Consider the following 27,869-nt stretch of genomic DNA (forward strand, 5'->3'; position numbering starts at 1 on the left):
AGGCAGGTTAGACTGAACACGTGTCCGGGGTCTGGATGGGTACCTGGGGCCAACATAAAAATTCCACGAGGCGTCCTGTTTGATTGTGTCATCAGTGTGAGATTTACTCCTTCCTCCACCGTGGTACCTTTTAACAAAACATTTCTTCCCCCCCAAGCAAAACTGATGCTCCACCCCAGGGCTCTGCTGGGACTTCTGAGCCGACAGGTGCCCCCGGGCAGTGGGCCGTGCAGCCTCCGGGACACTCCACTGCCCGCTGGCATTTACAGGGGCTTTCCACTTACTATCTTAGGTGACGCTCACACCCATCCTGGGAGGTGGAGGCTGTCCTGTTTTAAAGAGGCGAAGACCCAAAGCTCCAGGGGTACAGCAACTCGCCTGAGCGGGTGGTAGCCCTGATCATGAGTCCCCCTGTCCTCTCCGTGCTCTGCCACCTCTCGCCACTGAAGGAAGTCCCATTATAATCCCCCCAACCCTCTGATGTTAAAATCCATACCATCGCCTTGGCAGCACCGAAACAAAGGCCAACAGCTTCCCGGATGCCGTCTTAAGCGTTTTGCACACTTGAGCGCACAGGCTGGGGCAGCCCCTGCAGAGGGCCAGTCCTGGACTCTTGGTTTGGAATCCTGGCTACGCTCCGATGGGAAAGTGGACCGGACAAGGACTGAGGACCTTTGCCAGACCTAGGCTGGGTGTCCTTGGGAAGTTTTTTTCTCTCTGGGCTTTACTTTCCCTGAACAAGGCCAGGGGGACTGGGTGGCTTCTATGCTTTGATACAGTGGAGCCTTTTCTTTTTTCTTTTCTTTTTACGGCCACACCTGTGGCCTGTGGAAGTTGCCAGGCTAGAGGCCGAATTGGAGCTGCAGCTGCTGGCCTATGGCACAGCCACAGCCACAGCCACACTGGATCTTGAAGCAACACTGGATCCTTAACTCACTGAATGAGGCCAGGGATCGATCCCGCATCCTCGTGGACACTCTGTTGGGTTCTTAATCCCTTGGACTACAATAGGAACTCCCACTGGAGCTGTTTTTATTCCAACATTCTAGATATTACATTCAGGAATGTCCTCACCCTTGTGCTCCTTCCCTTTCATTAAAAGAAAAAATTGCTAATTTTCCTTTTCCTTTGAAAAATAAAGCCCTGAGAAAGGCCCCAGTTGTTAGGACAAGGCAGCTGCAGGGCCCATGACCTTCGCTTCACTTCCTCATTCCTGTGATACACCTTGAGGTCCAGAGGAGCTGTGGCCCCTGGGTCTGGGGGATGGAGGATCTGCTGGATTCTCACAGCCCGAGGGTTCTGCTTGTCAGAGATCCCTTCCCCCAGGATCCACTTTAAGGAAGTCCTCTGGAGTGTGGATTTATGATCGTGCCACCCAGGAAAGTGGTCTGAGGCTCCACAGAGGGGCAAGTACTGGAATGTAGGGCCCCTCAGCTCCCTGGGGCCCCTGATATCAGTCCCTCTTCCGGGTGGGGTTACCTGGAGGACAGCAGCACAGGATACCTTTCTCCCTGCCCCAGAGAGTGCCCCCCAAAGACTTCAAAGAGACCCGGGGTGGAAGCGGGGGAAGCACAGGTTTGGGATCAGGCAAACCCAGCCTGGACCCTGGCTCCACAAGGAAGTCACTTAACGTCTGGGCGACATTTTTCTCCTCTGCACCCACCTGCACAGGTTGTCCTGCAAGAGGACAGCAAAGCACCTAACACAGTGCCTGCGATACCAGCGCCACGCTGAAGGGTTAGACTCCAGCTTTGCCCATTGCCCCGTGCGGGGGCAGGGGATTTCTGTCGAGTTTGGCTGCTGGGGGTAGGGCCGAGGCACGGAAAGTCCCTCTTGCCAAACAACTTACCACTCTGGGCCTCAGTTCCCTCATCTTTCAAACGGAAGGTGAAGAGGTCAGAGAAGCTGTTATCAAGGCCTGGGGTTCCCCGTAACCAGGGCAGGGGTCCTTTCCAGCAAACAGGCTGGCACACCTTCCCCAGGTTGGTCAAAACCACAGGCCCACAGAAGGGGCCCAACTGGGCTGGAAGGCGTGGAAGCCGCAGTGGTGACACCTCCCACAGGGTAGGATGCCCAGACCCGGGGCGACCGGGTACACGCTGAGTTTGCAGCAGGGCCCCGGCAGAAACCTAGGTCTCCAGACAGGGCTAGGGGCGATCTTACAAGTTTTAGAGTTGACGGAGCTTCGTTCTTTGGAATCTGCTCAGTGACCCTCCTCCTGGGAGAACCGCATCTGGCATCTGATTGCAGAGGGAACCCAAGGGCTGTCAGTTCCCGCAATTCCATGCCATGATTTAGTGCTAGTGTTATCGGAGGGGCTGGGGGGCCTGGTGAGGGTCTGTCACTGCACTCAGGTCTTTTGGGGGCTGGATAACACCTCTCTACAGGGGGTGGTGACAAAGGAGGACCTGGGCATTGTCATCTTCTCTGGCAGCAGCTGCCCAGGGCGGGGGTGGGAAGGGTGGGGGGTGGGGGGCGGGGATTGCTGGGAGGGGGCAGGGCGAGGCCTTGGGGACCGGGCACTTGAAGTTCACCAGCCCTTGTGGCCTCAGCCTTGGGGTGAACAAGGAGCGTCCCGGTGGCGGCAGAGGCTCAGCTGGCATCGTTGATGGCAGTCCGAGAGCCCCCTAGCAGTCTCTCGTGCTCGCCCTCCTCTGCCAGGGGCCGGCCCCTGGACAGACGGGCCAGCAGTGGGCGGTGCAGCCCATTGTAGAGGGCGGTGCCCGTCAGGAGGATGAGGAAGCCGAGGATCTGCAGCGGGTGGAAGGCCTCCCAGCCCAGGGCCAGGCTCAGTGCCCAGATGACGATGGTACGCAGGCTGTCCAGCACCATGCGGGTGGTGGCGCTCAGCTCCTTGGTGACGCTGATGCCCGCAAAGTTGAAGAAGGCGATGCTGCTGATGTTGCCCAGCAGCGCCAGGGCGATGAGCGGCTGCCGGCCCACCTGGCAGAAGGCATCCAGCACGTCCTCCAGCGTCCCGCGAGGGTTGCCACTGAAGGAGCCGGCGGGGATGTAGTACATGGGGACCAGCAGCAGGGAGAGGATCACGAAGCCGAAGAGGCCTGGGGGGCGGGGGGAGGGAAGCAGGTCACCTCAGGGCTGGGCCCCAGCCTCCAGCCCGCCCTGCCCGGCAAGGGCTCCACCGATCTCCTGGCCGCCCCGCACACCAGCTCCTTCCTTTCAGGTCCCTGAGCCGGCTTGCCCATCAGGAACTCACGATGGCCAGTAGAATGGGCCGAGGCTGCCCCTTTTCCACTTCAATCTGCCTTTTCTGACCAGGTCAAGAAATACCTTTTATATTGTGCCCAATATATATATATATATATACAAACCTTCATGAAACAGCAGCCAGCTTTACGACGTGCAATGCTCTCACACACATTTAAGTTCGATCCTACTCATTTACAGCAGGATTGCTGGCTGCAGACACTACCCTGCTCTCTCAAGGGTGGAAAACACAGCTCTCTAATTCAGTGCTATTGGCCTGTAAGGAGCAGGACCAGAATGCAAATCAACGCACTGAGTCCCTCCAAAAGTCTTGCTGGAAAAAAAAGAGTGGAAACAGACGGTACGCTTGATGATGAAACTGACTTAGGTGGTTCACGTTCTGCTGCAAGTCCTCAGCTCACAGGGGACCAGGCACAAACGGCTGCCTGACCAGTCCCTAGGTCACACTTGGGGAATTTCCACTGTGGTGCAGTGGTTTAAGGATCCGGAGTTGTCTCTGCAGTGGCTTGGGTCATTGCTGAGGCGCAGGTTCCATCCCTGGCCTGGGAACTTCCATATGCCATGGGTGTGGCCAAAAAAAAAAAAAAAAAAGTCTCATAGGTTACACTTTGGTAGCACTGCTCTAATCCACCCTGTGAGTTTCATATACAGACATATTTTGCTTTTTAGGGCCACACCTGACACATATGGGGCTGAAACGAAGCCACAGCTACTGGCCTATGCCACAGCCATGGCAAGGCCAGATCCAAGCCGCATCTGTGACCTACACCACAACCTGTGGCAAAGCCAGTTCCTTAACCCACTGCGCGAGGCCAGGGACCGAAGCCACATCCTCATGGATACTAGTCAGGTTCTTAACCTGCTGAGCCACAACACGAACTCCATTTTCATACTTTTAAGGCGTAGTTCTGATTTACTTCCCACTCAAAACCCTTTGGTGGTCTTTCCTTGCCTGTCACTTAAAGTCCAAATCCACCTGCCTGATGTTCAAGGGTCTCCATGCCATGAACTTGATGTACACAATTCCTGCCTGCTTCCTCCACATCGAACCTGTACCTGCCCCCCAAACCACCCTCAATGGCTTCCGGACTCATGTCCAGCTTCCCACGTCTCCTCTGTGTCTGGAGGTCCCTCCTTCCCACTCCTGTCTGTTGAAATCTGCAGCTTGAAGGCCACCTTCCCTGGGCCATGACACTCAGATTTGCTTGGCAGTAAAAGTGGTCTGAGCTAAAAGGCACTGCCGGTTCCTTTCTTGCGGGCCAGTCCCTTTAGAGTGGGGCTTGCAGCTCCCGCGTCCTTGTCCTTGTCCTCGTCCTACCGTAGCTCCTGGCCGCGTGCACAGCAACTTGGCCACACGAACGTGGTGAAGGGAGGAAGGAAGGCGGGCGGGAGGCTCACCCCTCCCAGCGGCCCCGGCCCCACGCCCGCACTCGTGCATGCCCTCCACGTGCCACGCCGAGGTGTGTGCCGCCCGCCACCCCACCCCCCAGCCCGGCGCCCCCGCCAGCCCTGGGCTCACACACCCTCGGTGCCGACTGCCCGCAGCGGGTGCACGTTGTGTTTGTAGACGAACTTCTCCTCGAGCACCATCTGGATGGAGACGATGATCTGGGCCATGATGATCAGCAGGTCCCCTGTGGGAAAGGAGGACCCCCGGGTGAGGAAGACGGCCCCGCGGGGACGGGAGGGCCCCACGGCCCCCGACTCTGCAGTCACGAGGCCTGGTCATGACAGCCCCGAGCCCCATCTCCCGGGCCCCAAGGGGTGGGGCAGGCCAGCAGCGCAGGCACGGTCAGCCTCTCGGGGCTGAGGCTCCAGAAGGTCCGGGGGCCTGCCTGGGGCTGAGGGCTACCGGGCCGGGGTAAGCAGCTCTTTTGAGATGCAACAGGCTTTGAGACGGACGTCTCTGGTTTCATCCGGCCTCTGAGGGACCAGGGTGGCCACTTCCCTGTAAAACGGGCTGCGGTGCTGCGTTTCTGGTGCTGGGGTTGGGGGGGCGGTGAGGACAACACAGTACGCGGCACGGGCTGGGCGCTTGGTAGGTGCTCCATAAACACCCACTCCTTTCGTCTCCCAGATGCAGCAGCCTGTGCGGCTGTAAGCAAGTCGCGGCACAGGCCCCCTCTCGCCCCCTCCCTCATGCTGCTTCTCCCCCTCTGGTCTTCCTGCCCTCCTTCCATCACCTCGAGAGCAGGTGCACGGCCACATCAGCTCCTCCCCCAGGGCTTGGCAGACAGCAGGCCTTGTAAAAGTTTACTGAACGAGGAGTTCCCGTCGTGGCGCAGTGGTTAACGAATCCGACTAGGAACCATGAGGTTGTAGGTTCGATCCCTGGCCTTGCTCAGTGGGTTAAGGATCTGACATTGCCATGAGCTGTGGTGTAGGTTGCAGACGCGGCTCAGATCCCGCGTTGCTATGGCTCTGGCACAGGCTGGTGGCTACAGCTCCGATTTGACCCCTAGCCTGGGAACCTCCACATGCCGTGGGAGCGGCCCTAGAAAAGGCAAAAAAAAAGACCAAAAAAAAAAAAGTTTCCTGATGGTGCCGGGATCCCCAACTCTGGCCTCACCTGTGATCACCTCGCTGAGCTTGTGCTGACTGTCGTGCTTGCTCAGGAGGTCAGCCAGGCCCACAACCACCAGCCCTGCGATGGTGGCGAGGATGCCCAGCCACTGGCTCAGCACCAGCCTCCGTCCCAGGAAGGCCACCGAGAAGAGGCCTGTGAATATGATCACTGCTCCCCGCAGCATCTGGAAGCTGGAGGCACTGGTCATGTTCAAGGCTAGGAGAAGAGACGTGGATGCCATTAGTTCCTGGGGGCCCAGCCTGTCTGTCCCCTCAGGGCTGACGACACACTTGGCACTCAGTAAACCCAGGTTGAGTGTGTGTGGCAGAGGGGTGGGGTAGCTGGGGGTTGGGGGGGGTGGCTCTTTCCTCAGCAGCCCCCCCTGGGTCCCAGGTTTCGCTGAGCCCTTCGCAGCCTGGCCTGGCGACGTACCCACATACATGATGCTGGTCCCGGTCATGTCGCAGAGGGCTGGGGGCAGGAAAAGAAGGGGGTTGAAGGGCTGCTGGGGATCCGCGTTGGTGTCTGGGTGGCCCGCAGCCCTGCACTGGAGCAGGTAGAAGGCGGCCAGGCAGGAGAACTCCCCCAGGAACATGCCCACTGCCTGTGGAGATGGAAGCAGGGTTCAGAGCTGAAAGCAGCATCATCTGCAACTGAATTTCTCAAACACAACCTTTCTTTGAACAAAAGTTCACTCATAAGTCCAGCACGTAAGACAGACAAAAGCAGAGCTGCTATGTGTGGCAGGCCAGGTTCATGCCTAAGCCCCCTACACCCCTCAACACAACCCCCGAGGCTGTGGAGACCCTGGTCAGAAAACCCACCCATTTAGGCCGATCCTTGCTCAAGTTCCGATGGAGAAACTGAGGCCCCGAGAGGCGTGAGAACTTATTTAAGTCGCAAAACAAGAAGCCGGGCTGAAATCAGAGTCTCCTGCTTCCCAGTCTAGCCACAAGGTCCCTTCCGTCTATGGCGTCTGTCCTGCCCCAGGAGGGGTGGGCTCCTTGTTTTATTACAGGCTTGATTTTTCCAAGTGCCCAGGGTGTGACCATTCATCGGGGCTTGTGCTGGCCTCCTACAGGGGACTGTGCCCTCTGCCCCCTCCCAGGGGCCCCTCACTCCCCAGTCTCTGTTCTGGGGAGGGAAAGAGAGGGGCAGGTGGCTCTCCAGGGAGCCAGGGAGGGCTCCACTTCTGGGTCCAGAAACAGCAGGGCCTCAGGGGTGCACCTGCCCCGAGGCCTGGGAGGTGGAGGGGGTTGGACAGGGGATGGATACCTGGAGGAAGGGATGCTGGAAGCTGTGTGCCTGGCTTCCTCCGCACCCTTGGGCCACAAAGTTGTCCGCCCACCTGTAGCAGAGAGAGAGTGACGGTCAAACCCTACAGCGTGGTGGGCTCGCCCCCTTGTCCTGGGGCCTGTGGGGAGCTCATTCCTCCCCACGCCAAGAGGCCAGACTTAGGGGACTCAGCCCAATGTGAGGCTCCCTCTCAAAGAGGCCAAGCTCCAAGGCAAGGAGACGTCACCTGGGTGTGTGGACAGAACATGGGGGTCTGGGAATCTCTGGCTAAAATTTCATGAACTGCTAACAGAAATTTAGCATCTCCTCAAATTCTGAATGGAGGACTGCAGGACCTGGGACTTTGTCACCTATGGAAATCAAAGCTATTCTCATGATCACATCAGAGTCACTGCAGATATTATGAAGTATCGTTTACACTCAATCACTACTCCGAAATTACTGCCATTCAACACACCGCTTATCATTTCAGGTGTTAAAGTGTGTGCACGCATGCACAGCGCCTATGGTATAATTTTACGGCTTTAAAAAAAATTTTTTTTTTCTGTCTTTTTGCCATTTCTTGGGCCGCTCCCACAGCACATGGAGGTTCCCAGGCTATGGGTCTAATCGGAGCTGTAGCTGCCAGCCCACGCCAGAGCCACGGCAACGTGGGATCCGAGCCGCGTCTGCGACCTACACCACAGCTCACGGCAACGCTGGATCGTTAACCCACTGAGCAAGGGCAGGGATCGAACCCGCAACCTCATGGTTCCTAGTCGGATTCGTTAACCACTGCGCCACGACGGGAACCCCGCATCTGCACATTTTTAAACATTATTCTAGATGTCACCAGACTATCAAAGGGACTCATGGCACAGAAAACATGGAGAGTCTCTGGTCTACGAGGTCGCACGGGCCCTGGGAAATGGCCACCTGACACAGCCCGCCCAGTCACCTTCAAGCAACCAGAAGGGTCTGGAGGCTCCTCCTAGCCCTGGCTCTGAAGCAGGTGGCAAGTACATGGCACCTGGGGGGTGGCATGCCAGCCAGCACCCTGGCAGATGGGCCTAACTGATTATGGCAAGCTTCCCCAGAAGCTGTCACAGCACGGTGCCACCACCAACCACTCTGCACTGACCAACGTCTGTCCCTAAAGCTTCCGCCCCGAATTCCATTCTTGCTGGGCTCGGTGACGTCCGTGGGGTCTAACCCCTCTTTCACTTGAAAGCCCTTCATATATTTGGAGACTTGCCCACCTTCTGAAGCTTCTCTTCTGCTTAAGCAGCCCCAGCCCTCCCCAACCTTTCACTCCTCCGACTGCTGACTTCTAGAAGCGCTCCAGTGGGCCCAGGCCCAGAGCCAAGGCCATGTGACCTGGCCCAGACCCAGCCGGGCAGGAGGCAGCCCCTCCCTCTCTCGTGTTGGACACCCTGGTTGGTTGGCTTGGAGCACATCCGCCGTATCACACGGCTGACTCAAGTCAATGCAGACCCAGGGCCGCCTGCTGTGGGTCACTGACCTGCCCCCTGCAGCACCCTGTGTGTAGGTAGTAGCTGTCCCCGAAGCGGAAGACTCAGGACTCCTTCTTTTTTAAGGCCCACACCCATGGCATATAGAAGTTCCCAGGCTAGGGGTCGAATCGGAGCTGCAGCTGCCGGCCTTGGGATCCAAGCTGTGTCTGTGACCTATACCACAGCTCACGGCAATGCTGGATCCTTAACCCACTGAGCGAGGCCAGGGATCGGATTGAACCCACAACCTTATAGAGACTAGCCGAGTTCTTAACCTGCTCAGCCTCAATGGGAACTCCTATATGTATCCCTTCCTGGTTCCACAGTCACTGTCACTGGAGAAGGTGTGAGCTCAGCATCTAGCAGCTTCCACAGCTCTCCATCTCCTGCTCCTGGCACATTATTACAAAGAAGTTCAAACGCTTTTTTTGTTGAATGAATGGGGCTTCCAGACCCTGCTAGACAAATAGGCAGGTACTACAGTCCAAAAGCAAGGTCTCCAGCAGTCCTGATTTCCCACCTGCTCTGAGGTGCCCCCTGCTGGCGGGACCAGCTGGGCCTGCCGTTTCCTAGGGAGGGGCACTACTTGGGGAGCTGGATGCAGGGCTGTTACCGAGCTCCCTTCTCCTCCCCTGCCCGTCTCCAGCTCTCTGATTTCTCCAAGGGGTAGGTCTGCCTGAACAGGCTGCAGCTGGCAGGTTCCCAGCAGGGGAAATGGAATCTTTTTGTACCTGAGGGCCCGGGGCAGGTTTACAGCCCTGGGGATTGGGTGTCAGGACAGGCTGAGCCAAACCCGGGAAAAGGTTTGGCTCACGGTGCAGTGGCAGGAGGATCCCAGGTAGTGCAGAACAAGAGCCAAGATCCAGCCCCACTCATCTCAGGATGCCGGCAACGACTCCCCAGTGGGATAGCATGTGTCTCTCTGCAAAATGCTTCATTAACATGTTTTTATAAATGTACCATTCATTGTTAACTGACTTCCTACCAGGCCTGTGCTGAGCACTTCAGGTTTAAGCCTCACCACAAGGATCCTCATTTTACATTCAGGCCTTGGGGTGGAGAGTGCTGCGTTCAGGCTCCTACACTTAACAACGGGCGGATCTAGGGCCCAAGCTCATCTGCTTATTTTCAGGAAGGGTGGCAGGATGCACAGCAAAGGAAACCATACACAAAACGAAAAGATAACACACAGAAAGGGAGAAAATATTTGCAAACGAAGTGACCAACAAGGGATTAATTTCCAAAACAGACAAACAACTCATGCAACTTAAAATCAAAACAAAGAACCCAATCAAAAAATGGGCAGAAGACCTCAATAGCCACTTCTCCAAAGAAGACATACAGATGGCCAACAGGCACATGAGAAGCTGCCCAACGCTGCTAATTATTAGAGAAATGCAAATCAAGATGACAATGAGGTATCATCTCATACCAGTCCGAATGCCCGCCATCAAAAAGTCTACGAACAATAAATGCTGGAGAGGGTGTGGGGAAAAGGGAACCCGCCTACACTGTTGGTAGGAATGTAAATTGGTACAACTACTAAGGAGAACAGCAGGAGGGTTTCTCAAAAAACTAAAAACGGAACTACTACATGATTCAGCCATCCTACTCCTGGGCACATATCCACAGAAAACCATCATTTGAAAAGATACATGCATGCCAATGCTCGCTGCAGCACTATTTACAGTAGCCAAGACATGGAAGCAACCTAAATGTCCATTGACAGAGGAATGGATAAAGGAGCTGTGGTACATATACACAATGGAATATTACTCAGCCATAAAAAAGAATGAAACAATGCCATCTGCAGCAACATGGATGGACCTAGAGATTGTCATAGTAAGTGAAGTAAGTCAGACACAGAAAAACAAACATCAAATGACATCATTACATGTGAAATCGAAAACCAAAAAAAGGATACAATGAACTTATTTACAAAACAGAAACAGACTCGTAGACTTCAAAGGTTAGAGATTTCTCACCTATAAAATGGGGGAAATAATGCCAACATTGATGAACTGGCTAAAGTAACAGATAAGATATATGATCTGGCACAGGGCAGGGAGTCAATAAAAATTCCTTCCCACCCCTTCTCCCCCGCTAAGCAGGAGCCTTCTCCTCTGTGCGGGGTGGGCGCAGCTCCAGCTCTGCTCCAGCCCGAAAGCTTCCTGAGAAGCCTCCATCCTCCATCCTGCGGGTGGAGGCAGAGGCAGCTGGAAGGTCCTAAGGCTGCGGCCCCTGCAGGTCCGCAGAGCCACAGAGCGCTGAAAGAGGACAGCAAACTCAGCCAGCGTCTCTGGAAGCTTCTTATTTGACAGACAAAAGACCCAGGGACCAGAGGGCTTGAGGGCCACAGAAAAGCACCAGGAGCTCGGGGCCTCTGCCTCCTGTTCAGTGCTCCTTCCTCAACAACGATCACCTTCTTTGTTTTTTTTTTTGTTGTTGTTGTTTGTTTTTTTAGGGCCGTACTGTCAGTATATGAAGGTCCCCAGGCTAGGGGTCAAATCGGAGCTATAAGCTGCTGGCCTATACCATAGCCACCGCATCTTTGACCTACACAACAGATCGCGGCAACACTGGATCCCAGACCCACTGAATGAGGCCAGGGATCAAACCCGCATCCTCATGGATGCTGGTTGGATTCGTTTCCACTACGACACAATGGGAACTCCCCCATCACCTTCTCACTGCAGATTTCACTCCCCTAGCTGAGGAGGAGAAGGTCAGCCTTGCAGACAGGCCCTCCCGTCTCTCTAGACACTACATCCTAGGGAGGCAGGATTTCTTCTTCTTCTTCTTCTTCTTCTTTTTTTTTTTTTTTTGCTTTTTAGGGCCACACCTGTGGCATATGGAGGTTCCCAGGCTAAGGGTTGAATTGAAGCTATAGCTGCCAGCCTACACCACAGCCACAGCAACGCAGGATCTGAGCCGCATTTGCAACCTACACCACAGCTCAAGGCAAGGCTGGATCCCTAACCCACTGATCGAGGCCAGGGATCGAACCCGCCACCTCATGGTTCCTAGTCCATCTGATTCATTTGCGCTGCGTTACAACAGAAACTCCCAAAAGCAGGATTTCTGCGGGGACCCACCAGGCTCAGGCCAAGGCTGCGTGAGGAGGTGCCTCTACTGGCGGAGGCTGGCTTCCTTTAGAGCTCCCCAGGGCTCGGAGGGCTGCATGGCGGGCCCCCCTTGCTGGGGGTTGAGTCACTCTGGCGTGGCTCTGCCCTCACAAACTCAAAGCTCAGCATTCTGAGAGGTGCGTGTGTCTGTGTGTGGCCGGGGGTGGCGGACAGAGACTGAGGAAGTGGCTGGTGTGGCCGCGCTGCCCGAGTAGCTGCGTGTCCCTTCCCTGCAGAATCTATGCCATTTCCTCTCATATCCTGGGCCTGTTGGGCCCCGTGAGTCAGCTTCTTTTTTCCGCCCAGGATGTTCAAAAGGCCACAAGGCTTCTCCACTCCGTGGAGGGTCGCCGCAGGTGGCCCTGGCTCAGGCTGAGGTAAATAACCAGCCCGTTCGTCTCTTCAAACCCTCCTCAATAGATCTTACCGTGTGTCTGTGAAGAAGGTGGCGCAGGGATTATCACGCCCATTTTACAGATGAAACTGAGGCTTGGAGAGGCCCAGCAATTCCTCTAATTCTACTGCTTCCAAGCCTTGTGCTCCTTCCACTACTAGACTGACTTAAGGCTTTCTCCAGCTGGCTTGAACCCCTTTGAAACTCATTGAACCTAAGGGGGGTGGGGGGCCCTGTCCTCCACCAGTTAGAGCTGGCACAGAAAGGATGCTGAGTCCTTCTCTAAGAGAGGCCCCGTGGTCCCAGGCCTCCTGCCACCCTCCTGGCAGGATCCCTGGACCCAGGGAGCCTGACTGCTGGAGAAATGACCTCCGTGCCCCCTTGGCAGCTGGGTGGAAGATTCGGAGGGCACCTGAGCCTTACTGAGCAAGCGTCTCCTTAACCCTGGCTCTTCGTGTGCACAACCCTGGCTGGAATCAGGAGAGCGGGGCTCCAAGATGGGCGCTGGTTCAGGCAGAAGGCCTGGGGAGTGGGGAGAAAGCAGCCACAGAAAGGAGAAGGTGCCGCTTCGCCAGGTGGGGCCCTTTGCCGAGACCCAGGGACAGGGCTAAAGGGCCAGCCTGCTCGGTGACTTTCCCTCCTGTGGGTGGGTGACCCCAGGCTGTCTCCCTGCAGTGCACCCAATCCTGCCACATGGGCAGCGACCTCCCCCAGCAGAGAGCTGACCTGTGGTCCCAGCGGAGCAGCAGCACGTGCTCGCGCCCACTTCCTCATCCGCTGCCTTCGATCCTTGCAAGAACCCGGGGACGGAAACTACCCTCACTTTACAGGCCCAGAAACTGCAAGAGGTTAGTAGAGACTCTAAACTTGAACCTGAGTGACCTCTGGCTCCAGGGGGGAAGAAGGGCGAGTGCACGATCCCCTGGGCTGGGACAGAAGTATCAGATGCTTGCCACCCAGTCCCAGAGGGACGGCACTCCGCTGGCGGGGAGGGGAGATGTCATGTCTAGTGATTACACCTCCCATGGGCACATGCTTGTCTGTTCTTGTCTGTGGGGGAGATGTAAGAGGAAACCCCAAGGAAGAAGGGGTTTGGTTTTTGTGGCTGCGCCCTTGGCATGCGGACATTCCTGGGCCAGGGATCGAACCCTGGCAACCCGAGTGACCGCGCCGGGTCCTTAACTTGCTGAGCCACAGAGGAACTCCGGAAGAAGGACTTTTGGGTATTGCAGTTGTAGGCGGCCAGGACTGGGCTAAAATGCTGAGTTCTAGGTTCTGGACACCAACCAGCTGGGACCTTTAATGTAAATTGCGGGGATTAGAAGTTGTTTCAAACAACTCTAATGACGCCAAGAATGACTAGAGAAGACCCCGGCCTCACCCGTATTAGAGGTTAAGAGGACAGATGCTAGGGCCAGGCGACTCGGGCTCACATATAAATTGTTTGGGACTGGAGTTCCTGTCATGGCGCAGTGGTTAACAAATCCGACTAGGAACCATGAGGTTGCAGGTTCGGTGCCTGGCCTCGCTTAGTAGGTTAAGGATCCGGCGTTGCCGTGAGCTGTGGTGTAGGTTGCAGACGCGGCTTGGATCCCACGTTGCTGTGGCTCTGGCGTAGGCTGGCGGCCACAACTCAGATTAGACCCCTAGCCTGGGAACCTCCATATGCTACGGGAGCGGCCCAAAGAAATAGCAAAAAAGACAAAAAAAAAAAATTGTTTGGGACTTGAGCAAGCAAGTCTATCTTTCCAGAACTTCAGTGTCCTTTTCCAGGGACAAGGACTTTATCTACCTGCTAGGGTGGTTACGAGAATTCACTGACCTAACTCTTGAAGGGTGGCCAGGGCAGGACCCGGCACAGGGAGCTCTCTGTGCATCAGCTGGTTAGCACAGGTCAGAGGGTGACTTCAAACCGATGATTCCCCATCGGGACGCACGAAGCTGTCCTCCTACATCCTCTCTCTGAGAGCATCCTTCTCACAGTCTGGCCTTGGAACACGGGTTGGGGGCCAGTACAGGGGCCCATCACAGGCAGGCAGGCTCCTGAGAGGGCCCCCCATCAGGCCACAGGGTAGGGAACAGAACCAAAGGCTGGGAGCCTCTTCCTGGCCTCTCAGGCATCCTCGGAGCGCAAGGCCCAAGGGCCTCCCAGGGCGAGAATTTCCCAGCTTCTCACCTGACCGGTTTGAAGCTTATTAAGGAAGGAGCTGAGTCAGCCCAGTTTATTGCAGTAGTAACTAGCCAGCTCAGCTCTCCTCGGGGACCACAGCTTCTCTCTAAGCACTAGACTGAGGCTTTGGCTCGTGGGACGGATGGACAGATGACTCGATCTGCTGCATTCAGATCCTTAGATGAGAGCCCTCAGGTTGAGTTTCCTTTATAGCTAAGGGCTCAGCAGAAAGAGCACCTTTCAGGTGGCCTCAGGGCCCAGGAGGCCAGCACAAGATAGACACAGGTGGCCAGAGCCCAACCACAGAGACAGGTGGGCCCCACCCGGAGCTCAGTGGGACAGTGGGATGGCTGAGCGTTTACACATCTGTCTCCTCCACTGCAGATTCTGAGCATCTCAAAGGCAGGGACCTTCCATTGGTCACTACTGTTTCCTTCCCTGAGTCCAGGCAGTGCCTCACGCACTGCAGGTACTGCCTACCTGTCTGATGAATGAACAGGCTACTTCTCTCCCAGACCTCTCCCTCTCTCTCTTTCTCTCTTTTTTTTGCTTGCTTTTTAGGGCTGCACCATGGCATATGGAGGTTCCCAAGCTAGGGGTTGCATTGGAGATGTAGCTGCCGGCCTACACCACAGCAATAGCAACGTGGGAACGGAGCCGGGTCTGCAATCTACACCACAGCTCACGGCAACGCCAGATCCTTAACCCACTGAGCAAGGCCAGCAATCAAACCCGTGTCCTTATGGATACTAGTCAGGTTCTTGACCCACTGGGCCACAACAGGAACTCCCTCTCAGACCTCTCTTCCAGGGCATTTCTCACGTGGAGGAATGGAGTATGCTTCAAAAGCGAGTAAGATACAACCATCCCCACCACCCTGGGGGCCCGGAGCACAACCCAGAGGGTGACTGGGGTGACTCCTCTTTGCTCTAGAGCCTGGCAGGGCCCGGGGCGGGGGGAGTGAGGTCTGACTGAGAGGGGGCCACTGTCCTGGCCTCCTTGGAACCGGTTCAGAGAAAGGGCCAGGCCCTGGGTACTGCGGCTCCTGGATGGTGAGCAGAGGGGCAGGAGGGCCTTGCTCTGAGGTGGGGGCAGAGAAAGAGACAAAGGGCCACCAAGGGAAGGGGCTGTGACTTGGGCCTTCCCCTTGTTACAGAGCAGAGGCCATGCTCATCCCCATGACAGTCCCAGATCCTTAATCCCCAACTCCTTGAGGACTGCCCCTCTGTCCCACAGGCACCGCATCCTCTTTCCTCAAAACCACACTGCCCCCGCTGCCCTGGGGGTTGATGACACTTCTCCCAGGAAGAAGCTCGGGAGATTTGATCCTGTGGGTCTGGCCTGTGGCTTCCTTCTGCAGCTGGTCTCTCTGGCCTGTCCCTTCCCGGCTCACTGCCACCTCCTCGTTCCCCTCACCTGCTATGCAGCAGCCCTGGAGTGGTTTGCCCTGCACCGAACTCCTCTTCCCTTTGACCACCACCTTCAGCCTCTCACTTGTAACAAGTCACTCGTCGTTGATTATGGGATAAAAATCCAGCCTGGGCATCTGGTGCTAGTTGCAAACCACTTCCATTTGGCCTTGCTGTTCCCGCCTCCACGTCCCCACCACAAGGAGAAATTCCACGGAAGCTTCAAGACCCAGATGTAATCCCTTCCTCCATGAGGGGCCCATGGGGCACCCCCTTTTCTGTCCCCACAGCCTTCCATGCTCACTGGTCGCTCGCCCGCATGGCTGTCTATTGTCGTCCTCCCCGGCCCACAGCTCCTGCAGGGCGCGGCCCCCGATGCCAGCTTGGAAGGGGCCCGCGGAGAGGAACTGCCTCCCGTTTAAAGATGAGGAAACTGAAACAGAGTCGGGAAGTGATTCGCTGGGATCAAGCACAGAGCGAATCAAGGCCAGGGCTTGGATCCTCCAGCCACGGATACCGCCCCGCCCGGCATTTCCCCAGGCTCGCACCCCTTGGGTGGTCCATAAACAGCGTGGACTGCGCTGGCTGGTGAAGCCAGGAAAGGAGCGAAAGGGTAGGGAGCGGAAAGTGCGAGCGGGTCGCCAGTGCCCCCGTGGGCGGCGGCTGGTCCGGCGGAGCCCTCTCCCCTCCCGGCCAGGCCCGGACTCACTTTGCCGAGAGCGTGTTGATGGAGCCGGTGACGAGCATGAGCCCGGCCAGGAACAGCTGGTACTTGGTCCAGGCCATGGCGGCGGATGCGGGGAGCGCGACGCTGGAAGGACCCCCGCGACCTCCGCGCTGGCTGGAGGTGGCAGCTCTCGACCCGGTCACCTGGGGGTCTCCAGTGCGAGCGCTTCCGGGCCGGGAGTCACGTGACCCCAAGGCCCCGCCCCGCGCCGGCTCGCTCCGCCCCCAGCGAGGGCGCCGGGCCTGCTCGCCGGCCCTGGCGACGGTCCTGGTGCCAGTGCTCTCCAGCTGCAGAACCGCGAGCACTGGTCTCCACTGGGTGACAGCAGCAAGACAAGGGCCCGGGTCTCCCCATCTGCAAAACGATGCAAGACGACGAGATGAGAATGCTCGTGGATATTAGAGCGTTTTGTAAACTCTTTGGAGAGATTGATCTGAACAATGTAAGAGGCAAAACACGAAATGGAACCGTTCAGTGTGGGAATCTCCTTTCTGCAGGGTCCGGAGGGAACTCCCTGGAGGCCTGGGTCGTGTCCCTAGGGATCCCTGCCCCCAGTGTTGCTCACATCTTCCAGAAAAGTGGCGTAGGAATCTGGACCTGCTCCCTGGGAGACCATTTTATAGCTAAGGAAACTAAATTGAGAGAAGCCAGGTGATTTGCTCATGATCATACTAGTGAGTGATGGACTGGGGGTTTGCATGCAGATTCTTCAGTCTCCCCCAAATCCGTGCCTTCTGCTCAGCCCCTCTACCAACTCACCCCACTGCTCCTTCCTGGCGTCTCCCAGACGCTGCTCAGAAGTATCCACATCAGAAAGACCTAGGTTTGTGTGCAGAAGTTTTCCCGTATTAAAATCCTACTCTTAGTTCACAGGTCCCAGTGGCCTTCAGTCCTCACCTCTAGATCTCTGTACCCCATGTCCAGTCACACACTGACTGGAGTGAAAATCTCCCCAGGACCTGCTTGAGACCCAGTGAGTGTGTTTCCCAGTTACTGAAGATCTCATTCCTAGAGGTGCAGAGATAGGATCTGCCTGCCTCCTCCGCCCGCTTGCCCTAAGACTGCCTTGACTTTATGAAATGGCTGGTGTTGAATCAGAAAAACTCTCATGGGGCTGGAGCAGACCCTTTTATTGCAGGAAGACCTGATGAAGAAGGTGCATAAGTGGGGTGGTGGGCAAAAGTAGGCAGTCACGGGAAGTTCCCATTGTGGCTCAGTGGGGTAAGATCCCGACTAGTATCCCTGAGGATGTAGGTTTGATCCCTGGCCTTGCTCCGTGGGATAAGGACCTGGCGTTGCCGCAAAACATAGGTGCTGATGTGGCTCTGATCCCGCATTGCTGTGGCTATGGTTTAGGTTGGCAGCTGCAGCTCCAAATCCACCCGCTAGCCTGGGAACTTCCATATGCTGCAAATGTGGCCCTAAAAAGAAAAAAAAAAGTAGGAAGTCCCAGGATAGACAGGGTAGGGCCATCCCAGAGGAGGGACTGGCAGTGCAATGGCACAGAAGTATGAGTGGGCACGGAGAGTGTCTGGGGCCCAGAGGCCACCCAGGAACTTTCCTACCATATGGGCTGTTCTTTTCCATCAGTGGGGAAGCTGACTGAACAGTCTCTGAAGAGACTCAGAAAGAGGTCTCTTTGGAGCTTCTTGTCCTCAGCACCACTAGTTTCATGTAAAGGAATTAATTCAGTTATCCAGCAATATCGCCAGAGATGCTGGGGCCTGTAGAGGTGAATGAAACACAGCTTTGTCCCAAAGGGCAGACCGGCACGGTGGGACTCCGGATTGTTTTCCCCACATCTGTCCAAGGCAAGGGGACTGTCCTGAAGTAAATATTACTAATGACCAATGTTGTCACCAGCCTGACGTGATGTCACTAGGAGCACAGTCTTTGTCTCCATAGCCACATCATCATGAGAATTTAATTTAAAAAATTTTTGTATTTTTATTTATTTTTTATTTTTTTGTCTTTGCTTTTCTTGAGCTGCTCCCATGGCATATGGAGGTTCCCAGGCGAGGGGTCGAATCAATGATGTAGCCACTGGCCTACACCACAGCCACAGCAACGCGGGATCCGAGCTGCGACTGCAACCCACACCACAGCTCACGGCAAGGCCAGATCCTTAACCCACTGAGCAAGGCCAGGCACCGAACCTGCAACCTCATGGTTCCTAGTCGGATTTGTTAACCACCGCGCCACGACGGGAACTGCCATAACGTGAATTTTAATTGATCCCGTTGTTCTGATATTTACCAAACTGCTGTCTCTGAAGCCCTGGAGACAGAAGGATTTATTGGCAAACATGCACGGAGTCTACTAAGTGCCAGGCCCAGAGCCAGGTATGGGACCCCAGAGACAAGCAGAACCAGGTCGTCTCTGACCTCAAGGAGTGTGGGGATTTTATGGAGCAGAGGAGTGAGCTCGCTAGTAACCACACAGCAGTGTGAGGACATGTAAGAGGCAGAGGGGTCGGGAAAGGGATGGGTTCCTGAGAGGGGTGGGAGCACAGGCACCATCTGACAGTCAGAGCTGGATCAGGCACCCCGTCTGTGCCCGCCTGCGCCAGGAGTTTGACCTGTGTCCTCAGTTCTCGAGGCAGCCTCACATGCTCAAAGTTCGGGGAGATCGGAGCAGGGGCTTGAAGGCGGATCAGGATCATTTTGATAGGGATGGGGTAGCCACAGGTAGAAATCTCAGTAAGGGACCATAGGCAAAGAGGGAGACTTGGAGGACTCTGGGAGATCACTATAAGATAATAAATTGCTCAAAAAAGCCATCGGAACATGGCAGGCTTGCTTGATGAGTGGAGGTGTGAGAATTGCTTCAGGTCGTTGGGTGGGGGATGGGATGAGGCCTGCGTTCAGATTCAGACCAAGGGCAGGAGTTTGAGAATGGACTTTCTGCTGATTTGAACACACACCCTATTGGATGCTAAGGTGGAGATACTGCTGGAAGAAAGAGGAAGAGGCGGTCTTTTCCCACCCCCACTCCCCTTGGATGCTAAAACTGTAGCCCACCTAATCCTTGGGGCAGAGCCTCCTCGCCTGCCTGCTTGCCTCTTTCACAAGCGTCCTATGTTAATAGATCTATTTCTTGCCTATCACTTTATCTCTCGCTGAATTCCTTCTGTGCGGAGGCAGGAAGAACTTGAACCTCAATAAGTCCAGACATCGGGTGAGTGATTCCAATTTAAAATGTGGGTTCAAGTCCCAATCTGGATTTTGGATGGGTTCGAGTCCCCATCTGTGTTCTGGCTAGGTTCCGGCTGTCAGTGCTGCCAGTGTCAGTTTCAGGTGCAGAAGGGCCTGGTTCATGGGTGACCAGCCAGCCCTCACATTGGGAAGTCATCCTTGGTGAAGTTCCAGGTGTCTTCCAGCCTGGCTAGATTGCACTTTCCAGGTGAAAAGTAGGGTTGACCTTAGTGTCCCCAGCCAGCTGTGAGTCATATGGCCTTAGGAGACAGGAGTCCTGAGAAAGGCAGAGAGAAGTCAGGGTGGATATTGTGGACAAAGACTGTTGCCCGGCATTTCACTAAACAAGGATTGTGGCCAGTAAAGCCCTTAGCCACTGCAGCTGCCCCCAACTCTGTTCCCCGAGGGCACTCAGGATGGAAAAAAACAGGATACTGACCCCAGGTAGTTCAAGTGTGTGTCAAAGGAATTATTTCAATAAGCCCAGAGTCTCGCTTCACCCCATATAAAGAAAAGCTCTAAAATCCTTAAGAGGTCTGGGTTGTTTTTGTTTGTTTGTTTGTGGTTTGCTTGTTTATCTGCAGTGTGGTTAGCAATAATCTTTTTTTTTTTTTTTGTCTTTTTGCCGTTTCTTGGGCCGCTCCCGCGGCATATGGAGGTTCCCAGGCTAGGGGTCGAATCAGAGCTGTAGTCTCTGGCCTACGCCAGAGCCACAGCAACGTGGGATCTGAGCCGCGTCTGCATCTTACACCACAGCTCACGGCAACGCCGGAACGTTAACCCACTGAGCGAGGGCAGGGACCGAACCCGAAACCTCATGGTTCCTAGTCGGATTCGTTAACCACTGCGCCACGACGGGAACTCCCCAGCAATAATCTTTTGATGTTCCACCACATTTTTGGTTTTTGTTCTTTGTTTTCTCCCCCAGCAAAAAATCCTATGTATCCTGGCTCCTCCCTTACCACTTAAGAACAGTTCCTCCGAGCTGTCGGAGAGGCTGGTTCCCAGGCTAGAGTTCTCAGTAAGATCATTGAATAAAACCTTTAGGTTATGTGTGATTTTTTTTTCAGTTTATAGTATATTCATACACTGGCTTTGCAAAATCCTTTAAATCTTTATTCGATGATATTCAGGGATGGAGCTTAAGGTGTATGTTGGATACACATTTGCCTCATAATTTTGGGAGTCCTGATTTCTTGAGTTTTTTTAGGGCTGCAGTTGTGGCATATGGAAGTTCCCAGGTGAGGGGTTGAATCAGAGCTTCAGCGGCCGACCTACACCACAGCCACAGCAACGCTGGATCCAAGCCTCAACTGTGACCCCACATCACAGCTCACGGCAATGCCAGATCCTTAACCCACTGAGCGAGGGCAGGGACCGAACCCGCAACCTCATGGTTCCTAGTCGGATTCGTTAACCACTGCACCATGACGGGAACTCCAAGCCTTTGTATTTGGCCTGGATCTCTATCCTCCTAAATTCATGGGGAGGTCTGGTGTCCTTGAGGATGCTGCCAGGGGAGCCAATGAGGACTTTGGTGGCTGGGGGAGGGGGAGACAATAGACGGGGGGGGGGGGGGGGGGCAGGGAGATTTGAGGGCCCTCTGGGGCCTTCTCTCTTCCTCTCTGAGCCTTTATAAAGTCAAAGGTGGGCCAGCCTTCTCTGTGTGCTGGTCTTGGCCATCAGAGGAGCAGGTGTCTCTTAATTTTTCAGTTTTGATTTTCCTGACTATAGCTGGCCCAAGTTACATGAAAGGGAGCAAATTGAGCAAATTTTCAGCCAAGGGAGGACATTTACTGAGTGTTAGGGGTGTGAATGGGGTGGTGGGAAGAGATAGGCCTATTTTCATGTACCCCTAAGAGTGCAGAATCTCCAGGAGTGGAATGATGTCTGTGCAGGATGCCCCAGGCTGGGGCAGAGAGGCTGGGTCTGCCACTTCGAGCAAAATGATGGGGTTCTGTTGCTTAATCCCTCAGGCCCTACTTTCCTATCTGCAAAATGGGAACAATGATGTCCTCAGCTGCTCATGTAGAGGGAAGGAAGTACAGCCAGCCAGAGGCTCGGGGAGGGTTAATATAGTTGCTATGAGGTCAGGGATGTTCTAGCCAGGTACCCAGAAGGATCTCAAGCTGTGCATTAAAAAGCACTTCTCATGATTTGCATAAGTGCATGATCCAGGCTTCAGGCCTTTTCTCCCAAAGTCTGGGACATTTGGAACAAATTTGCATGCTACCTTCAAAGAGCCTCTAATTTCCGGAGTCAGATAAAACACATCACTGCCAACTCCTGCATTTGTATTCGAAGCATACTGCCTGCCTGAGGCTTGTCTGCAAGACTGAACATTTTCCTAATCAATTTAATCACATTTTGGATTAGGAGATTTATTTCGCCTTGGGAAGGACAGCGATACATGCATAGGCGAGACAGGCCAGGTCAGACCTGTTTTGATTCGAACGGGTTTTTGCTGTATGTCTTTGGGGCATTTTCCTCTTGTGTAGACTGTCCCTCTGCTAGAAGCTGCCCTCCTTTGGGGTAGGCAACCAAACATGGGTCAGACTCCTGAACCTTCTCCTAGGCTTTTCTGTGCATTTTCTTTTTGTCTTTTTTTTCTTTTTTTTTTTGGACTTTTTTAGGGCTGTACCTGTGGCATATGGAGGTTCCTAGGCTAGGGGTCTAATCGGAGGTGTAGCCGCCGGCCTACACCACAGCCACAGCAACGCCAGATCCGAGCTGTGTCTGCGACCTACACCACAGCTCACGGCCAACGCCGGATCCTTAACCCACTGAGCAAGGCCAGGGATCGAACCTGAAACCTCGTGGCGTTAACCGCTGCGCCACGATGGGAACTCCCTCTGTGCACTTTCTTTCTTTCTTTCTTTCTTTTTTTTTTTTTGTCTTTTTTGCTATTTCCTTGGGCCGCTCCCGCGGCATATGGAGGTTCCCAGGCTAGGGGTCGAATCGGAGCTGTAGCCGCCAGCCTACCCAGAGCCACAGCAACGCGGGATCCGAGCCACGTCTGCAACCTACACCACAGCTCACGGCAACGCCGGATTGGATCGTTAACCCACTGAGCAAGGGCAGGGACCGAACCCGCAACCTCATGGTTCCTAGTCGGATTCGTTAACCACTGTGCCACGACGGGAGCTCCTTTGCATTTTCTTATAAAATCTAGTTTAATCAAGAACCTTGCTCAGCCTGGTTAACCAGACCCTCCCTCCCCCTTATCTGATCATCTCCCAGGGGAAGTCCGGTTACTTTATCTTCGGTAAGAATTCTGTTCCGTTGGTTTAGCCAGCATCCCCCTTACCCCCGCTGTTTCCTCTTAGTAATTTTCCTACCACTGACCCTGCTACACATTCCCACTTGCGCCGCTCTCTGCAGAGTCAGGCCTTGTTCTATGCTGAGGTCCCTTCCTTGCTATTGGAAATGTCCTTAATACAATCTGTTCTCATCACTATACGATCTGGCTCTGGCTTTTCTTTGACTTAGACCTGGGTGTCTAGGTGCCCATTTCTCCCTAGAGGGTGGGCATGGCAGGGCAGAGTCTGCGGCTGTGGCTGGAAAGAGGAGGAAGGGGTTGGGGAGGAGGAGCGCAGGGTCAAGTCCCTCCTGGGGGAGAAACTGAGACCATGGAACCAGGACCTCGGAAGGAAGGGCAGGTGGATGTTCTCTATTGCTGCAGGCGGGCGGGAAGATGTGCGCGAGCTCTTGCCGGCTGACTTAAAGCTGGTTTCTATGGCGACCAGAGATGATGCGATTAGGCAGCACCTGCTCTTTCCAGCTTCAGGTCTTCCTAAGGTCATTCTCAAACCTTCCCTCTTCCTCTTTCATTCCTAACGTCTTCTCTGGCCCCTGATAACCCTTCCCCTCCATGCTGGTCACTAGCCTTCGGGCAGGTCACTGGGTCCTGGAAGGTGGTGTTTGGCTTGGTCCTCTGGGAACAGGTGAAGCCTGCTAGTTAAATCTGATTTCAGATAAACCGTGAATCATATATATATATATTTTTTAGTATATCCTCACTATTGTTCGTAGGCATGCTTCTACTGAAAAATATAGGTCATTGTCAGTTCAGATTTCATGGGGCATCCTATATTTTGTTGGGTCAGATTGGCAACCCTACTGGCCTGGCAGCCAGCTCAATGCCCTCGCTTAGAAAGGGCGGACCGTGACGGCTGCCTTGAATTGGTGTGTTTGGGGCAAATGTCTTCCTTTAACATGCAGTTGAGTAAGTGGGTGCTGTTTTCTTCGTCTGACTCTGTTACCTCTCTGCACCGACACCAGCCCCCTGAGGGTGAGCCTCATCCTGGGGAACCCCCAGACTCCCGTGTTTAACACCCTTCTGACCAGGAGGGCAGGGCCGGGGGCGTCTGTAGGAGATGGTGAGGCAGCCAGGGTCGAGCACCCTCCTTTCTCTGCACACAGCACCAGGGCCTTGCCGGATCCCAAGAGGCCCAATGCGGACCCCCACCCCTGCCCCAGAGGGAACGCATTATCTAGTCCGATGCTCTTGCTTTTCAGACTAGGAAACCCAGTCCCAGAAAGAAGGCCACTTGCTAGGGTCAGTGGTGAGTGATTTGTGAGCTGTGTTTATTTATTATGTATGTGTTTATTGGGATCAGTTTTTAATAATTTAGTTTAATTGAAGAGTAATAAACAAATGACTGGCCCTGCACATGCTTAATTACCTCTGCTCTGGAGTGAGGCAAGCCTGAGTATGATATAAAAGCTTGCAGGGGGTAAAAGCATATATCAAATCAAAGCTCTATGAGAAACTAGGAAAAATATTTCCAATTCGTGTCACAAAGGGCGAATTTCCTAGACATAGAAAGAGGGCTTAAAAATCAATATAGACATTTCTATTTGATAGACATTTCTCCCAAAGGGTGTATAAATAGCTAAGGCTCTGGACCGTGCGGAATCACTAGGGACATGCAAATCAAAGCCACCAAGAGACGCACTTCACACCTACTAGAATAGCTATAATTTAAAGAATGGAAACTAACAAGTGTTGGAGGGGATGCAGAGAAATCCCACCTCATACACTGCTGGTGAGAATGTAGAAGAGTGCTGTTGGTTTGGAAAATGGTTTGGCAGTTCCTCACAAGGGTAAATATAGAGTCACTGTAAGACCAAGCCATCCACCCTGTGCCTCTAGCAGGGAAATAAAAACACACGCCTACCCCAAAACTTGTCCTTGGCTATTTATAGCAGCATTATTTATGACAGTCAAAAAGTGGAGGAGTTCTGCTGTGGCTCAGCAGATTAAGAGCCCCACTCGTATCCATGAGGATGCGGGTTTGATCCCTGGCCTCGCTCAGTGGGTTAAAGATCCAGTCTGGTGGTGAGTTGTGGTGTAGTTTGCAGATATAGCTTGGATCCTGCGTTGCTGTGGCTGTGGCGTAGCCCTGCTGCAGCAGCGGCTCTGAGTCAACCCCTAACCTGGGAACTTCCATATATCTCAGGTGTGGAAGAAAAGAATTAAAAAAAAAGGGGGGAAACAGCCCAGATATCCATCAGCTGAAGAATGGGCAGATAAAATGAAGACTACTCACACAAGGGAATATCATTCAACGATGAAAAGGAGTGAAGTCCTGACACATGCTGAACCTCGAGAACGTTATGCTATGTGAAAGAATCCAGCCTCGAAAGTCTGCATATCATATAAATCTGTTTCTGTGAAGTGTCCAGAAGAGGCAAAACATGGAGGAAATAGATGAGTGTTTGTTTAAGCCTGGTGGGGGCGGGGGGAGCATGAGAGCAGAGGTTGGAGGGGGCGTGACTAAAGTGAGTAATGGGTTTCTTTTTGTGGGGGAGACCAAGATATTCTCAAATTAGGTTGCGGCCATGGTTACCCAACACTGTGGCTAGACTAAACCCCTGATCTCTACACGCGATGTGGGGGAACCTTATGGCACATGGACTGGATCTTAATAGAGGGGTTAATAAAGATTCAATACCAACAAAGCCAGAAACATCAAAGGAAAATGGACGATGAACTTCCAGACAATCCACGGAAAAGGAAGTAGCTCCTAGACTCTTGAAAAAAGTTTCAGCGTCACTTATGATAAGAGAAATAAACATATGAAGTACAATATAGACCATTTCTCTTATTCGATGGGAACATTTTATTTTTTATTTGTTTATGTTTGGTCTTTTTGCCTTTTCTAGGGCTGCACCCGTGGCACATGGAGGTTCCCAGGCTAGGGGTCCAATTGGAGCTGTAGCCGCTGGCCTACGCCAGAGCCACAGCAACGAGGGATCCGAGCCACGTCTGCAACCTACACCACAGCTCATGGCAACGCCGGATCGTTAACCCACTGAGCAAGGGCAGGGATGGTACCTGCAACCTCATGGTTCTTAGATTTGTTAACCACTGAGCCACGACAGGAACTCCGATGGGAACATTTTAAAGAAAATATGATAATGTGATGCTGACCAGGCTGTAGGGAAATACTTTGTACACTGATGGTGGAAATCAAAACAGTGGACTCTCTGAGGAGGGCAATTTGGAATATCTGTCAAAATTACACAAGCACACTCTGGCCTCAGGATGGAGTTGCCATGTACCTCTGGACCACCTGCCTCTAGACTTGTTTTAAATGAGATAATGGGGCCTTAAGTATTTAAGTTCTATTTTTCCTTTTTGGCCCCATCCTGGGCATGTGGAAGTCCCCGGGCATGTGGGTCAAACCTGACCCAAGCCACTGCAGTGACAATGCCAGATCCTTAACCCACTGTGCCCCAAGAGAACTTCTTAAGTATTTAGGTTCTCGTGATGTGGGTTTTTCTGATGTATGAGACCAAAATGAATTACAACGGATACTCCCAGCAATTCCTCATCCAGGAATTTATTCTCAAGTCGATTTCCCATATATATTTGTTAAAGCAGCGGATTGGCAACCACCTAAATGTCCATCCACAGTAAAGTGGTTAAATGGTACCTTCATATACTCCCCACAGGGGATACAGTGTGGCTTTAAAGGGATAACGATGCTCTTCATATACGGAGGTGCAACGACCTTCAAGATGTCTTGTTAGGAGCCTTGCATAGGAAATGCTACTATTTGTGTAAAAAAGTAACAAAATATATATCTTTGTAAATTACAGACAATCTGGACAGACAAGTAGAAACTGATAGCTCTGGAATGGAATTGGTGGCAGAGGGCTGTAAAAACTCAGTTTTCGCCATGTACCCTTTTGCAACCTTTCGGATTTGATTCCATGTGTGCCTTTACCTGTTCAAATGATAGAGAATAAAGGATGCAGTACCAGGAAGATGGCGTCCCTGTGAACAGGACACCTCACTCTCATAACTGCAAGAACTGAGATGTGCTCCCACCCAGCACACTGCTTCCTTGGAACACTAAGGAAGTTGGGGAAGCACGGTCTTGCTGCTCAAGAACTAGGTTATGGTCCTGGAGACTGAAAGCTAACTTGCTGTGTGTCTGCAGACTGGTCACTCTCCCTCTCTGAACTTCAGCTTGACCACCTGACAACAACCGAAGGGCCTCTTGGATGCCAGGCTCTGCTCCTGCACGTTGGCCAATGCGAGGTTCACCACACAGCCACTAGATGGCGTGCTGCCCCTGCTGCTAAAGGAGGGATGCTGGGCCTGGGGCCCGCCCAGCTTTTAAAAATGATTGTGAGTCACCTGAGGAAATTTTAACATCAAAAAGCAACTCCCAGGAGTATCTTGGGCTTTGTCAGGTGAGTGATTCAGAGAGATGTAGAATAACCAAAAGAGGGGCTGAGGGCTCTGCTTCTCTTGGGGTCAAATGGTGGAGGATGCAGTCACGCATCCTCAACCATGATGGCAGGTGGGCCTGCTTAAGAGGTTGGCAGGACCCCAGGCCTAGAGGAAGGTTCCAGACTCCCTGTCGGTTTAGGGGTTCACTGTCTGGGTCAGAGGGCCTTGAAGAGCATGAGCATGGGCTCAGTAGTGAGTAGATCTGTTGACCTATCTGAGCCTCTGTTTCCCATCTGCAAAATGGGTATAATAGTCATAGCTACCTGTAGGGTTGTTCTGGCAAATAAACTATCATCTGTAGTTCTCTTAGTAGTCTCTGCCCTTGACACATCAGAAGAGCTCAGGAAATGTAGCTGTCATGCATATAAAGAGTGGAGACTCTCGGCTACTGTGAATACTGCTGCTATGAATACAGGGGTGCAGGTAACTTTTTTTTTTTGTCTTTTGTCTTGTTGTTGTTGTTGTTGCTATTTCTTGGGCCGCTCCCTCGGCATATGGAGGTTCCAGGCTAGGGGTTGAA

At 53.6% G+C, this 27,869-nt stretch overlaps 1 protein-coding gene across 2 annotated transcripts; it reads right to left on the minus strand.

Moving 5' to 3' along the window:
• Positions 1 to 78: 78 nt before the first annotated feature.
• Positions 79 to 16,591, minus strand: SLC35F6 (solute carrier family 35 member F6). Of its 2 annotated transcripts, XM_047782458.1 has the most exons (6): positions 16,391 to 16,591; positions 7,070 to 7,142; positions 6,227 to 6,398; positions 5,798 to 6,010; positions 4,752 to 4,862; positions 79 to 3,062 (listed from the first exon to the last, which is right to left on the minus strand). In XM_047782458.1, exons 1-6 carry the CDS (start codon positions 16,465 to 16,467, stop codon positions 2,593 to 2,595), a joined length of 1,116 nt encoding a protein of 371 aa, XP_047638414.1. In that variant the 5' UTR covers positions 16,468 to 16,591; the 3' UTR covers positions 79 to 2,592. The 2 variants fall into 2 exon arrangements, with proteins under 2 accessions (XP_047638414.1, XP_047638415.1); XM_047782459.1 differs by lacking the exon at positions 7,070 to 7,142 and having other exon boundaries at positions 16,391 to 16,458.
• Between the last annotated feature and the right edge of the window lie 11,278 nt (positions 16,592 to 27,869).

The sequence above is a fragment of the Phacochoerus africanus genome, chromosome 5 (genome assembly GCF_016906955.1).
Source record: "Phacochoerus africanus isolate WHEZ1 chromosome 5, ROS_Pafr_v1, whole genome shotgun sequence".
Classification (NCBI taxonomy): Eukaryota; Metazoa; Chordata; class Mammalia; order Artiodactyla; family Suidae; genus Phacochoerus; species Phacochoerus africanus.

Bases quoted from the DNA above. Each gene is read 5' to 3' on its own strand.
- SLC35F6 (XM_047782458.1), bottom strand. From the start codon at position 16,467: ATGGCCTGGACCAAGTACCAGCTGTTCCTGGCCGGGCTCATGCTCGTC. The intron at 6,399-7,069 runs GTATCCATCCCC...CCATCTCCACAG, and splicing joins TCCAGCATCCCTTCCTCCAG to GCAGTGGGCATGTTCCTGGG. The intron at 4,863-5,797 runs GTGAGGCCAGAG...CCTTTCCCACAG, and splicing joins GCTCAGCGAGGTGATCACAG to GGGACCTGCTGATCATCATG.